Source organism: Podarcis erhardii (genome assembly GCF_964252035.2).
Source record: "Podarcis erhardii genome assembly, chromosome: 12".
Taxonomy (NCBI): domain Eukaryota; kingdom Metazoa; phylum Chordata; class Lepidosauria; order Squamata; family Lacertidae; genus Podarcis; species Podarcis erhardii.
The window spans coordinates 38,127,291-38,142,423 of NC_138513.1; the positions used below are offsets into that span (position 1 = coordinate 38,127,291).

At 46.3% G+C, this 15,133-nt stretch overlaps 1 protein-coding gene across 1 annotated transcript; it reads right to left on the reverse strand.

The window, feature by feature from the left end:
• Positions 1-825: 825 nt before the first annotated feature.
• MTURN (maturin, neural progenitor differentiation regulator homolog) lies at positions 826-14,788 on the reverse strand. The gene is made up of 3 exons (XM_081834030.1): positions 14,440-14,788; positions 3,509-3,631; positions 826-1,381 (listed from the first exon to the last, which is right to left on the reverse strand). The coding sequence occupies exons 1-3, from the start codon at positions 14,602-14,604 to the stop codon at positions 1,271-1,273; spliced, it is 399 nt and encodes a 132-aa protein (XP_081690156.1). The 5' UTR covers positions 14,605-14,788; the 3' UTR covers positions 826-1,270.
• Positions 14,789-15,133: the final 345 nt, after the last annotated feature.

Here is a 15,133-nt window from a genome sequence, read left to right on the forward strand (position 1 = left end):
CTGATAATAAAATTCATAACCATAATATCTGAAAGCCTTAATATAAATCTCTATTCTGACCAACATCTGTAAATAAAGTGCTTCAGGCACTTAGGAAACCTATTATTGTTGAATTATTATTATTAGATCAATACTGATGTGTTTTGCAAGGAATTTCCACCTAATCCAATTATCTTTGTTCAAACTTTAGGGGTTCTTCTGCATTTATCACTGCTAAAACAGCACGAATTTAGAGATGTGATTGAACTGAAGCTAAGCACTTAAGAATCTCAAGCCCAGTGCAAATGTAACATTCCCAATCTTGTATTTATGGCTAGAAGATAAGAGTGGTGGTTTCTCCTTCACAAATTCTCTTCTCCCTTCCTGTGGTAGTCTTAACCATGGTGCATCCTTTTGCTGGATAAGAACTAGCCATGATGAATTTACCAGGGTAAATTTTAACCAGGGTTGGCAAGCCAGCTTCCAACCCTGGTTTAAAGCCAAACCATGGTCAGCACACAGCCAGATATAATACTACACCAGTGTTAAACCAAACAATGGGAAAGAGGGTGGTATCCAGGCTGAAGAGGAATAAGAGTAGGATAAGTAGTGCGTGCAAGTTGCCTGATGACTCTCATTCCACCTGCACCAGGCCTCAACGATATCATAGTTAAAAATACATGTTTAAATCTTTCCCACTGAAAGCAAGGAGATTTAAAAATGCTTCATTTTGGCTCAGTTGCGCCCTTTCCTGGAACATTAACCATTCAGTACATTAACTAATAGTCTAGTTCTGTTTATAATATATATATATATATATAAAATAAAAAGAGAGATCTCTAAGACTGAAAGTGCAGATTGCATTTATTCTCTGCATGGATGGTCCTCTGTAAGGTCACGCAATTACTTAACACACCAACCAAATAGTTCCTACATTCAAATCACATTCACGTCAGTGAAATGTTAATTCTATACAAACAAATAAAAAAATGATAATAATTAAAACAAAACAAAAGACAAGTCAGCAGGAAGAAAAGAAAAACCCTAGTTCTAAGTTAACAATGGCAGAACGCTACTGAGACAACACCATAGAAACCTCACTGAAGCAGGAGTTAAATTCAGGCCACTTCTTAGCAAAGCTCATCACAGACTTTGAAAAATATTGTTGTTTTCTTTAAACTTTGGGTTTGGGAGTCAGATTTTCCAGTGTGATGCGTCATTCAAAAATGCTAATGCGGAAGCATAGCGATCCCACCTGGTAGGATAAAATATATTTCAATTCCTCTGAAAATTACTGCTGACTGACACCCATTTGCTGGTGATCGGCTTCCGCCTCTTCTTCTTCCACATCTGCATTATATTCTTCAAACGCATCATCGTCTACATCTGGAAGCCCCAACAGCTATTTATAAAGACGACAGAAATAAAATTGTGAGTGTAATACAAAAGGGCAAAACAACCAGGCAACAGCACTGATGTTCTAAGTCCAAGAACAAACTGAGGATGTGGTTATTTGCAACACCACATAAAAGCATTTAAAATTGGGGGAAAGAGTGTAGTAGCTCAGTGACTCGTGGGCCAGAGAGGGCCAATTCACACATTAGGCAGCAGTTGACTTGGTTTGTTCCTAAGATACTTATCAATAAAATGAGGCCAGCTCCAGCTCCCTGAATGAGCACACCTGTAGGATGCTGAAGTTTGTAGACACCTCTGGTTCATTTAGTTTTCACACATCTTTGGTGTTAATAATAATTAAAAATGTGTAAAGAAACCCAGGCACATAAACCTCCTTTCTTCACAGCAATGGGGGCTGCCATACTTGTTGAGGGAAATCTTCCCTTCAAGAGCTTTAGATACCAGAGTTAGCTCTGCAAACCTGGAGATCTGTTGATAATACTGGGCCATTAGTCTGACTCTAACGCATTCATGCAGCCTTGTAAATAAGCCTGCAGACATTAGTAGCCTGCTAGGTGCTAGGCTGTGTCTCCAGCAGAAGTAGGAGGAGGAACTGTTATGCTAGCTTCCCAGCAGGTGAGTTCACTGTTGCTTACCAGGAGGGAGACAGGTGAAGAAGTTAGCACAGTGCAAATACACTATATTGCTTCCTGTAGTGCTCTTGCACTGTGCTGACCTCCCTGCCGCCTTGCTCCCCATCCCAGTAAGAAACACTGACTCACCTGCTGGGAAGTTAGCCAGGAAGCCCCCTCTTCTGCATATAGCAAGGAAACACAGCACACTTAACAATGTAGTGGAAAAGAAAGATGACATATTTCAAGGGCTGGTGGAGAGAGGACAGAACAGAGGGTTGGATCAACAGACAACCAGGAAACCAAGTGGACTGGAGGAAGAGGAAGAGAAATCCCTTTGCCGACGCCGCCACCAGCCCGTTCACTTGTTCCGTGTGGAATTCCTGGTTGCCTGTAGCTACCAGGTAAGTTGTTAAAGGCAAGGTTGTGTTCAGAGCAGGATAAAAGGTGAATGTGACGTCTGCCCTTAAATGGCACTGCTGCCCATTCACTTTTAACAAAACTAACTTCCACGTAAGTGAGTTTTGGGGTTGTGATATTTTGATCACCAGGCTGGAAGCAGCCCTATGGAGAGCATCTAATGCAAGCCCTACAATGTCAAGATTGCCTAGGGTTAAACCATAACTGAGAGATGCACATTCGGGGCCAAGCTGGACTCCAGCTCCCATCAGCAACATCTTCAGGGCACCCCTGTCATACAGGATGGGTGCAACTATGGCTCCCTCTGTGCTTCCATCCTGCGCTACTCCAGACACATGAGAAGCAGGGGAGATCACATGGCAGGGGCTGACAAGAGAATCGCTTCCTGTGGCTATGTGCACCTAGGGAAGATGCCCCTATGGAGAGTAACCACAGTTGTCCCGCTGACCTGAGGTTCCTAGTTTAGCATTACTGGAGCAGCGCAGGCAGAGAAAGACTGGGGAACCTGAAGCTCCACCTGTGGTTGTTGGACACCAAGTCCCATCAGCCTCAGCTGCCATGCCCAAAGGTCAGGGGTGATGGGAGATGAAGTCCTACGGTCTCTGGAGGGCCACTGCTTCCTCATTCTTTGGACGGAGGAGCAACACGCCTGATTCTTCTTAGTGTAATGTTTTCTCAGGGGGAAAGAGCATGCTCAGTTCTCAACCCTTTTCAATTTCAGTAGATTGTGAAATTTCACAACAGAGGTGCCAGGAAATAATTCCACATCAGAGTCTGCCAGCACAGCCAACTACTCTAGTTCTTTAGATGCTGCATGCTGAAATAATAATAAAAAATGTGTGTATCAATTCTCATATGGGATGGACGGGCCCTTTTGAGTTGCTTTTCGTCCCAGCTGGGAATGTCTGTTTGGAAAACAGGAGACAGAAAAATAAAGCTCTTAAAAATAAACTTATGCTTATACACATTTATGTGTGATGATGGGAAACGATCATGGAAGCGTGTGGTGTTTGTGGTCTGGCGTGTTGAAAACAAAACCTCTTAATGCAATAAAGCCAAAGGGTAAAAAAATCGGCACTTACAGGTCTGAATGATTTGAAGACTTTTTCCAGTATTTCATGCAGTGTCTTTTTACCACAGGAGGAGATGTAGTCCTGCGCCAACTGCAGGAAAGGCAAGCAGTCCTCGCTTTCACTCCAGACGTGCTGCAAAGGCAAGCCATGACAAAGCAGGGGTTAATCATGCTGGCAGGCAGTGAAGTTTAAAAAGCAATAAAACTGATATGGAGAGATTCTGGAGCTGTAGAGTGATCTATAGAGAGCTGTGGGGAGGAACAGGTTAAAACCCAGGGGCCTTAACCCAATGGCAGCCCCCATCTAACTCTCTGCTGTCCAGTGGCTATGTGGTTGCATACAAATCCTCCCTCTGTCATACACTCAGCGTTGCCACAAATGTTTGAAGGATTTCTACTCTGCTCTCCAGCCACATGGTGACTTACAAAGAGCAACAGGGAGAGGGTCACTGCCCTCAGGCTCATGACACAAAAGGAAAGGGGATGGGGAGGGGAGAGGAGAGGAGGAAAAGCAAGCTCAAGCACCAAGTCAAAGTAGCAGAATTGTTATATTGGGTGGTGCCTCCAGACTGTCAGCATTTTGGAGGAAGGAGTCAAGGGCATATCAGAATTTTAGGTTTGTGCACCTAAAATGGATTAAAGTGCTGTGTCACCCTAGCACAGGGGTGCAGAATCTCTCACCCACTGCCCAAAATTGGCTTGGCCCGGATCCCAATTTGGCCCATTTCCCCAGCCCATGTTGAAATTCCCTGGCCCTCTTCATGCTTGCTGTGTTACCCCAGAGGTACAGGAAAAGCCACCATTGATCAATGAAGCCACTGCCCATCCGCTGACAGGCAGTGACTTCAAGTCTGATCAGTGGCAGCTTTTTCTGCACCTCTGGGGTAACACAGCAAGCAGGAATTTGCACACACTTCCCCTGTGCAATGCAGAAGCTCCTGCGTCAGTCCTGGACCTCCCTTCCCTCCTGCACTGGCAGCCAGGTGTCTTGGTGAGCAACGTAGCTAATGAGGAGAGCTGAGGGCCAGCACCAGAGGTTGGCACTGACAGGCACCTGCAGAAGCCACGTCTCAGGATGTGGCCCGCTGCCCATCCATGGAACCAGCAGTCCTGCTGCACCTCCACCTTGCTCTCAGTTTCTGCTCACGTGACCTCTGCGAGCAAGCAAGCAATGGCAGGGGCAAGGAGAATGAGCTGTAAGTTCTACTTGCCTCTTCAACCTTTGGTCCTTAGATGTTGCTGGACTACGACTCCCATCATCCCAGGCTGCTGGGGACTGTGGGAGTTGTAGTTCAATGCTATATATGAGGAGCCAAGTTGAAGAACATTGCTTGCCGTACAGACTGGCTTCCAACAAAGAGGGCAAGCAAATGGGGAGTGGTGTGGTGGACGGGAACTAGCTCCTTAAGTCTTCTCACTGAAAGATCCCCAAAATTTGAAGGCAGCATTGGGAAATGACCAGGATGTGATTGGGCAGGAATGATTCTGCCCTCACAAAGAATCATCTTGATTTCTCCAGATTTTTGATTATACACACAACATTTTACTCACATTATAATGTCCCCTCCAGTTATCACACTCAACCACCCTTTTATTCCCTATGCAACTCTCTACTTCAGATATAAATTCACATCCAATATGTCTGGGACAACACATAGCTACAGCATTGATCTAGCCACACCTGCAGTCTTTCAGAACAAAGAAGCAGAATGTTAATTAGTGCAGGCACTAATTAGGTTACAAACTGACTTGCTGGTAGGGTTCAAAATGCAGAGGGGCTAATCAGAGCCAGTGAGGTTCAGTGGATAAGAGTGCCGGATCAGGACTCTGGAAACCAGAGTTCAAATCCCAACTCATCTGTGAAGTTCAGTGGGTGACCTTGAGCCAGTCAGTTTCTCAGCCTCACCTACTTTGCAGGGTTGTTGTAAATGTAAAGCAGGAGTTGAGAGACATGTGCACCACTTGGAAGAAGGCTAAAATGCAATTAATACCGTCTATGAAATATCTATCCACCCATCCATCTACCTACCTACCCACACACACACACACACACACACACCCTCACGTTTGTGTGTCTCCATCCCTTGGAAACAGAAGGCCTGTCTTATGTAGGTCACCTCAACCTCTAACAGCCTCCTGTATCCAGGAGTAGCCCCAAGCTAAGTACCTGCTCCCTTAGAGGAAGTGCAACGCTATCCAGAACAGGCAACCACCATACCTTCCAGATACGTGAACTACCTGTCCACAGAGCCTCCATCTTTCTAGGGTTCAAACTCAGCTGTTGGCAGATGTCAGCTAAGTTAGCTGAAAATATTGGCACTGCCTCTGCACCAGGGTGGCCAGCCCACCATAACCAGGTCGCATGTTATCTCCAAAAAGAGGCAGATCTAAAGAGGATTAATTTCAAAGTCGTTTCTGAAAGGTTTGTTACATAAGCACATTTGCAATGAGATTCCCAATGATAAAAGGCATATAGGTATAAATAGCTATTACATAAAATCTGTCCTGTATTGCCAGTATCAGCTCTATACAGTTCATATAGTCAGCAGAAGAATTGGGAAACAGAGATTTTCCTAGACTGGAACATCTCATGTAATCTTTGGAGATTGCATGTCCGAATTTGCCTCCATGAAAAATGCTGCATCATGGATGATGCTGAAGAAGTCTCCCTGAGGTGCTATTTTCAGTTTCTTTAAGGATTCCTCCACCCACCCCACCAGGCACCATCCCCATTTCCATTGGTACAACCTGGAAAAAGACTTTATCACTGGCAAATGTTTAGCACTCAGTTCTGCTGATTGCATAAACTGGCTCTAGGAGGAAAGCAAGCAGTTATGTGTGAAAATGAGACAAAAATCTCAAGACTATGTTTTGAACAACGTCAATATATTAACTTTTACATGTCAAGAACCCCAGATTTTAGGTCCAGGGCATCTGCACATAGAATATTTCAAAGCGGGACGAATCAGGTTACCCCTACTCTTCCTGTAAGTGTTACAGTCTAAATATATGGCACTCCCCAGGTACTTTTTCAGTTTCCAGTTTTTCACAAGGAAAAATAGGTGTCAAGCTATTTTTTTTATTAATACTTCATTGTGAATATTAGAACATTTAAGTTTGCCAGCTGCGACATATGAGCAAAATCAATTTCATGTCTCAAGCAAAATCCAAAGAACAGAAAGAAAATTACACAAGGATCACATCAAAGACCTAACTGAAAGCACGTTATACAAGATCATATGCAAACATTATTTAGCAGAGTACACAAACCCACAAAACTATGAAATACAACAAATGCCACTCAGTCTCCACCCCTAGATTACCATGGTTTGGAGGCCAAGAAATGCCCTTTACTGTAGTCTTATTTCTTTGTTCTCCCTCTGCTCTAAAGTATTTCCACCCCATTTTTTGGAGCTAACATTCTTATGCATTTGCAATGGCATTTTTGCAAGCCATGGTTTGCTCTAACCGCAGTTTGCAACGTGGTTAGAAGTGGGTCTACAAATTATGCAATGCTAAACCATGCTTAGCTCTAAAAAGGGAAAGAAAGGGAATTCACAAAGTTGGAGGAGGGAAGGTGGGGAGGTATGAGACCCCACAGACCACCTCTGCTTTGCAAACCATGGCTAGGCAATTAGAAGACTCACACTACACTGTGCCCAAGGTGAAATAAATTAGGTAAATAAATTAGGTTCTCTATTGTACAAAAAGTTTATGAGACGCCTTAACAATTACGCATATTAAGTACCCTGAAATACCTAGAGATAGTTAGAATTCTTCATGCTGTTTGCTTCCTGACCACCTGTGGCACAGAAGCTCTGCTAGAAAACAAAATGGATCCCAAAGTGCCAACAGAAGCGGGAACTCCGTTAACATGTTGAATCAGACAAGCTTCATGCTTCGTTGAAGTCTTTGCCCATTGCATGTCCCAGTCTAAGCTCTCTGGCTCATCTATCACCTGGGGGACGTGTGCAAAGGGAGTTTAGCTTCATTCACGTCCAATTCACAAAGGAAAACTGTCAACCCAGCGTGAGAAAGACTTAACACTACACGGATGTAACAGGAGGCAGTTTTGCTAAGCAACCCACTGAAAACTGAACACAACTGCAACAGCAAAGTGAGAATAAAATGAGGGTTGTGAGAAAATACACACACAACTTTTGGTCCTTTATGAGATCGCTTTTCCTCTTACAAGCTGTCAGATGAAGTGTACTCTGCAAGACTACACGTCTTGTTAACTTCAGCTGACCTGAAATTTGAAATAATCAGTGGTGCATGCCTGTGTTCCATAGAAAATCTTCCTTTTCTTCTCTGAAAACAAGACCAAGACAGCTTAAAGACAACCTGGCAGCTTAAAGGTTTCTTCTCAACCAATTCAGGGCTCCTGAGTGCTGTTCTTTATCTGATTACTTATTTCTCTTAAGCCCACCTATCCAGCTTGCAGACAGCAGAGTTCTCTTCATGGTTCCTAGAGCATTTGTGCAAGAACATGCTGATACCAGTGGTTCAGCACAAAGAACATGGGCTGGATACAGAGTTTATCATGTTTGAAACACAGCTATTGAAATTAACAGGACTTAAGTTAAAGAAAATGCTGTGTGAAATCAAAATTGGTGTTTTCATGAATGCCAATAACTCAGCTGTATAGTCTATATTGTACAAAAGCTTTAACTGCCAGTGGAAAAGGTATGGGGGGGGACCTAGACACTTGAGGGGAGTCAAACTGAAAATTGGGTGGTACATGATAACTTTTCATAATTTATGTGACCCAACAGCAGGGTCAGAATCTTCCACCTGCCTCTCAGAAATGTGTGTGGCTGGATATGAACTCCAAACATTATTGGCCATTGGCTTGAAAACTACAGCTGCCAAGACATAAGCAACGCATGAGGCTTGTAATGTGCTATTAATTTTTATTGCGAATCTGTAAAATGATTTCCAACACCCCTGCTTCTGTTGCAATGCTGGCGTTTGAGGGTAGACACCTAGTCCGTGTTTTCTTTTGGTTATTATTATTATTCATTTCATTTCTATACCGCTTTATATTTTTGGTTGGTGTTCTATGCTTGATCCTGTTAGTTTTATATTTTATTTGTTTGTATACTTAGCTACTGAAACTTATTATTATTCACAAGGCAGTGTTTCTATATCAACTCTCATGTTGCAAATGCACACTTAAAAATGCAAACAAAGCCACACTCTGCTGCTGTTGTCTGGAAGCACTAATGTGATGCAGCTAACTACCCAGCCAAGGGCAGGAATAGCAGAGTTGGGCCAGCAACAATCACTATCCCATCTTGGCAGGGGGAAGAATGAAATTCTCAAATGGAAACACTTGGGATGGGAGGGTCAATAGCAACACCCGTCTACATTTTCACAAGCCATGGTTTATGAAGGTGCGGGCCAAAGTCCCAATGATACCAGTGAGCAAGAAGACAGATCTAGCATGGAGAGAATGAGTGATATAAACATGCAAGTGTGCATAGGACCCAAGATGCTGCAAGAATGGAATGTTTTAGAGCAGGCATGTCCAGTTCCCAAGAGACTGCGATCTACTCCAAGTCTTTAAATAAAACTGACAGTGATCTACCCATTGTCACTGGAGGGAGGAGGATCGTGGGTGGGGTGGGTGGATTGCCCAGAGTTGCTGAGCTTTTTTTTAAGGAGAATTGTACAGAGTTTTTAAGCTTTTCCACCCATAACTTTTTGTACACGATAAGGATCCCGTGGTCTACTGGTTGGACATCCCTGTTTTAGAGGGTAAGGTAAAGGTAAAGGTACCCCTGCCCATACGGGCCAGTCTTGCCAGACTCTAGAGTTGTGCGCTCATCTCACTCTATAGGCCGGGAGCCAGCTGCTGTCCGCAGACACTTCCGGGTCATGTGGCCAGCGTGACAAGCTGCATCTGGCGAGCCAGCGCAGCACACGGAACGCCGTTTACCTTCCCGCTGGTAAGCGGACCCTATTTATCTACTTGCATCCAGGGGTGCTTTCAAACTGCTAGGTTGGCAGGCGCTGGGACCGAACGACGGGAGCGCACCCCGCCGCAGGGATTCAAACTCCCGACCATGCGATCGTTTTAGAGGGTACTTGTGCTAAAAACAGCATCTGATCTAGTTTGGCACATACAATGCTTCAGGGACGAAGAGGAATAGCTCTTCATGGCTTCAACATGTACAGAATGGTTGTGTGAATTGGCAACGAGACATAAGCCTTCAAATCCATGTCTTTAAGAAACAAGGCACAAAACAGCCCACTCAGTTGATTATTTTATTGTAAGACTGTTAATCAACCAAATATTTATTTGGCCTGGCTGCTGTTGTGGGGTTTGTTTGTTTGTTTTTGCTCCCAGTTGCCAGAAAAGCAACAGGCAAGGTTGGTTTTCCACCCTTCAGGCAGTTAAAAACACACAACAAAACTATATAACTTGGAAAGGATAGAGACAGGTTTTGTGTGAACTCCTTTGGACCTTCCAAAACCACGACATCACCCTTGGATTCACAAAACTCCCATTAGGCTTTCACCCAACTCCAACAAGGCCCACACTTGGCTCTGCCCCCTAATCCCAAAGGTCCACTTAGTGGTTGACCCTTCCCAGGAACCACAACTTTTTATATCAAAATCTGGCAACCCTAGCCAAATATGGAGCCCTAGTTCTTAAGGAAATCAACTGTAGGCTGCTTTCCGTTAAGCAGATCCAATGTTTCAAAACTTTCAAATGAACTTTACAAAGCATAACCCACTAGATAGAACTGCATTATCATAGCAGTAACGTTTTCGCCTGCTCTCCATTTTTACCCTGCAAAAGCCCTGGCAAAGTGCCTAGTGTCATTGAGAACGCTGTCCTGGGGCCAGTTATTATTATAAAAATAAAAAAATAAAAAATTATTATCCATTTTCATCTATGAGTAATTCCTCTCTTTGGGAATTCAGAAGAAGTCTAGAAACTAGGCTGTGATAATTGGCAAAGTCTCCAATTACACTAAAAATCCAAGGGCAGGCGTGCGAGAGACCTCCCATCTCAGACTGTCACAAGAACATAGGAAGTTAGTTTCTACTGAATCAGACCATTGGTCCATCTAGCCCCATATTGTCCACACTGACTGGCAGAGGCTTTCCAGGGTTTCAGGCAAGCGGACTCTCCCAGAGCTACCTGGAGATGCCAGAAATCAAACCTGGGACTTTCTGCATGCAAGACAGATGCTCTACCATGAGCTACAACCTTTCATGAGCTACAACTGTGCTGTACTGTACAATGTTCCACAGAACTGGCCCAAGACCAACACTACACCATGCTAGTTCTCTGAGTCTCAAGCTCTCTTTTAATTATTTTGGCCTTTTTCACAAAGGGGCTTTCAATGATCAGCTTGTCGCAAAAAGAAATTGCAATGAGGTGCAGCACGGCTTCTGAGTCATGGGCATACTTACAGAGTGGCAAGCCCTATTCCCCCACGGGAATGTACTTAAGACAGCAAGGCTTTTCCAGGGAAATTGATGTGGCCCACCTTAAGCCCATGGGAGATGGTGAGCTAGAAATAAAAACCCAGTAATTCCCCTTAATAGATTAGATGCAGACTTAAGCCATGCTCCGAGTAGGCCCATTGAAATCAAGGAGACTTGCATTAACCATTGCTAAATTAAGGCCTAGTGAGTTCAATGGGTCTCTTCTATGCACAACTGAGTCTGGCGCCACCAACTCAAAGGGCCACGTTCATGCCATACATTTAAGGCACTATGATGCCACTTTAAACTGTCATGGCTTCCCCCAATGAATTCTGGGAGCTGTCATTTGTTAAGGGCGCTGGGAGTTGTTAGGAGACCCCTAGTCCCCTCCCAGAGTTCCCTGTAAAGAGGGATTTATTGTAAAATGTCTTGGAGAACTGTAGTTCTGTGAGGAGAATAGGGGGTCCTAAGTTCAGCACTCATAACTGGCTACTGCTCCCAGAATTCTCTGGGGGGAGCCCTGACAGTATCACAGTGCTTTAAATGTATGGTGTGATTGTGGTCCTGGTGAAGGCCCATTCATTATTTCTGCAAGGAAAAACATAAGAAGCCACCACCTGCCTGGATTCTGCTGCAGCCAAGAGGCCACCAAAAGGGAAGAAGCAGCAGCGGCATCCCCTCAGAAAAGAATTTTCTCTAGATCCTCCAGAGTAACAAATTTAAGATATTCGTCTCAGGAAGCCCCTCGTGGAACTAAATAATACAAGGGTGCCCCTTGGGGAGAGGGCAGTTATCCTACTGACTCCATTTTATCACAACACATTCTCCACTGGATAGGGTGATAGCAATGCACCCATGCTATTAGCCAAACTTCTGATGGAGGTGAAACGGGGCAGACCTACACTTTGCTGCCCCATCCTTTGGTACCTGCCTTCCCAGCAGATTCTGGGAAGAGGTTTTGAATATGCTACCTACAGGGCTGGCTCTTCATTTCAAACCACCATCACTCAACTCACTCCTTTCTATTACCTCTGTGGACAAACACCGGCTCCCTCAGCCTGAAGCAAGATTGAGCGCCGCACCCCAGACTGGACTTCACCATCCAGCGATCCTTTACCTGTTGCCTTTTAATTCTGGCCAACCTGCCAGTGACCACGGGAAGCAGACTCCATTTTGCATTTGATCTGGAAAGGATGATGCTCCCAGCAATAGGAATCCTAAGGATTGCATTCTCTGCCCTTTCCCTCCTACATCATCATCCCACGCACCCACAGTTTCTATTCTTCCTGTTTAGTAGCAGTAAGTGACCCCATCCTTGCTTACATTGCTGCAACCCCAGGCCTGCTAGGAGGTCCTTTCCTCTAGCAAGCCATGCACAGAGCGATGCTTGCAATTTCCCACCAGCTCCTCCCAGGGTAAATGCAAGGCAGGAACAACATGGGAACTGTACCGTTCAAGGCCTGGCGTTTCCTCTGGGTGAGAAGGATGCACAACGCTTCAGAAAAAGGAGTACCTTGAGCTTCACTATCAGATCTCTGGAGCTTCAACACTCTGAAAGATGGAGATGCCCTCAACGGATCACGTGAGATCCGCCAAACACAGCCCAACCACGGGACTCAAGACTCCTGGTTTGCCAACCAGTTCCTATAGGTAAATTCCAGAATTGTCTAAGATGAAAGGGGAACCGCCTGACCTCATACCTAGGAGGTTACACATTGCTGAGAGGAGAGACACTCTGCACAAGCTCAGAGATGCTCTCCTATTGTTTACAACAGAAGATCAGTTTCTGAGCTCTGGGCACAGTCCTGTGCCTAAGATTTCAGGTTAAAACTGCAGAGTGGAAGGAAAGGAGGACCTTTTACTGCCTCCCCACTTCCAGCTACTCTCTGAAGACTGGAGATGAGACCCTCTTAAGAATATTAGAGGAGTGGACAGGGAAAGGACTGGACCATGTGAAAAACAAACACAGTATTTTTGCTGCAGTTCATTCATTTTCAGCTTTGTATTCTTATTAAAAAAGCAAACCTAGACGTTCCATTGTTGCGCCTGTAACCTTGGTTTTAGGTGCCATTGGACTCCTAGTTTTCATAGCTCCATTTCTAACACAGCCTTTGGGGTCCCTTCCAATGCTACCATTCCATGATTCTAGGAGGTGAGAATAACAACGCAGGTTTCCTTGAGCTCCTTGGAGAAAAATACCGGCTGGAATTGAAATAAATAAACATAAGGCCTAGGGGTCAAAAGAAGCCCCAATGTTTTAATTGTTCTGCTGCCTGGGGGGTTCCTTTGGGAGCAAGGACGAGATATAAAAATAAATTAAGCGAGGGGCCAGCGCTTGCCAGAATAAAAGGATGCACACCTTTGAGGCAGATGATGCCAGCTGTGAGACTCCTTCCAGGTTGGGAAATCCATCACTCCCAGGCAAAGGAGCCATTGTTAACCTCCCAGCCCGGGCAAAGATGAATGTGAGGCGCAAATGCACTTGGTGACTTAAGCTCTCTCCCCCACCCACCTCCAAAAGCAGATGAAATCCCAAGTGCTGTTGAGTGTGGATGGCCAGACTGGAACCATGAGGAAGGCTGAAAAGGCTGAAAGGCCCAAGACCCCCTTTTCTCTCTCTGTGCCCCCTCCCCACCTCACTATCAGGGGTGCCAACTTGAATTAAATATTGGAAGCGCAGGGAAGCCCCGCCCTACATAACTGATCCCATGACACCACTCTAATAGCAATGCCCATCAACAATATTTCAGATATTTATTTTTTGGGGGGGGAGCAAAGACACCTCAGCCCCATGGTTTCCAACATGGGGCACACGCCCCACGGGGGGGGGGGACAATTTGATTTGGTTTTTGGGGGGGGCGGAATTTGAGAATGAGTTATTAACAGTGAACGGCCTTTTAGGCTTCCTCCATGTGAACAAGTCACTTCTTGAATAAAAAGAATTATATGGGGGGGGGGGGAAACGCATCAGGATTTTAGAGATGCTTAGGTGGGGCATGGCCCCAAAAAAGCTTGCCTCTGCCCCTAGGTCTTGGCTCCTGTGCCCACTCTTAAGAAAGAATCCCCACCAAAAGGTGAGAATAATATTAATAATAATAATAATAATAATAGTTGTTATTATTAGTAGTAGTATTAGAAAAAATCTCCCCTAAAGAAAAAAAGAGACACAGCAGGGAAAGAAACAGAAAGGGGCTCCCTGGTCTTTCTCTCCCTCCCCCCCCCCACCATTTTGTGTGCGTCTTAGGGGTCAACTCCATGGGGCTCGCGAGGCGGGGGGGGCCAAAAGGAAAAAAAAAAAAAGTTGACGTCCGTGGCCATTCAAAGCGTGTCGCGTCACCTGATGGGGCGGGGCTGGCCTGGCCTGGCCCCCCCCACCTCAATATTTTATTCCAGTTGTGGGGGGGGAGGGGGGGAAAGGACACCCCCCCCCGAGGGGGGGAAAGGACACCCCCCCCAGGGGGCTCGCTGCCGCCGCCGCCGCCGCCTGTGTCTACTTACGAAGCTGTCCCCTCCGCAGCCGTTGTCCGGGCACAGCACGTAGAAGGAGACGCCCGGGTCGGCGTAGAAATCCATCCTGCGCTCCGTCTCCTCGGTGGCGATGAGCTCGAAGGGGGTGCGCGAGCACCATTTGTCCGCCGCGTCCGCCAGCTGCTGGAAAGCCATCGCCTCAGGCCGGGTGGGGGGCTGACGGGACCCGCTTCCTCCTCCTCGGGGTTTACTCGGCCGGAGCTGCTCCTCCCTCAGGCGCTGCTGCTGCTGCTGCTGCTGCGGCCGCCGGGCTTCGCATTCCCGGTTTACATGCTGAGGGGACGACGGCCGCTTTCCACCCCCCACCCCCTGCCCGCCCCCCGCCCTCTCTTCTTCTTCTTCTTCTTCCTCCTCCTCCTCCTCCTCTTCCTCTCCCGCCTCAGCAGCCCGGCATAAGGGGCTCCTCGGTCGCCGCCGCCGCCTCGGCCGGATGCGGCCGGATCCTGCTGGATCTCGAGGAGAAGGAGCCCCTTTCGGGTTCGGAGCCTGGCGGTGCGCACGCGCAGACGCGCAGATAAGGGGGGAAATAACGGGAACGAACGGCCGTTCGCGGCGGCGGCGCGAGACTCGAGGGATGCCTTTCGCCGCCTGAAACGGGAGACGCCCTCAGAATATCGCGCAGGGCGGCAGCCCAGGGGAAGGCGGAGCAGCCCCGATCCTGCAG

Coding starts and splice junctions, on each gene's coding strand:
- MTURN (XM_081834030.1), bottom strand. CDS start 14,604: ATGGCTTTCCAGCAGCTGGCGGACGCGGCGGACAAATGGTGCTCGCGC. Junction 3,632..14,439: donor GCTGCGGAGGGGACAGCTTC/GTAAGTAGACAC, acceptor TTGCCTTTGCAG/CACGTCTGGAGTGAAAGCGA. Junction 1,382..3,508: donor TCTTCAAATCATTCAGACCT/GTAAGTGCCGAT, acceptor CTTTATAAATAG/CTGTTGGGGCTTCCAGATGT.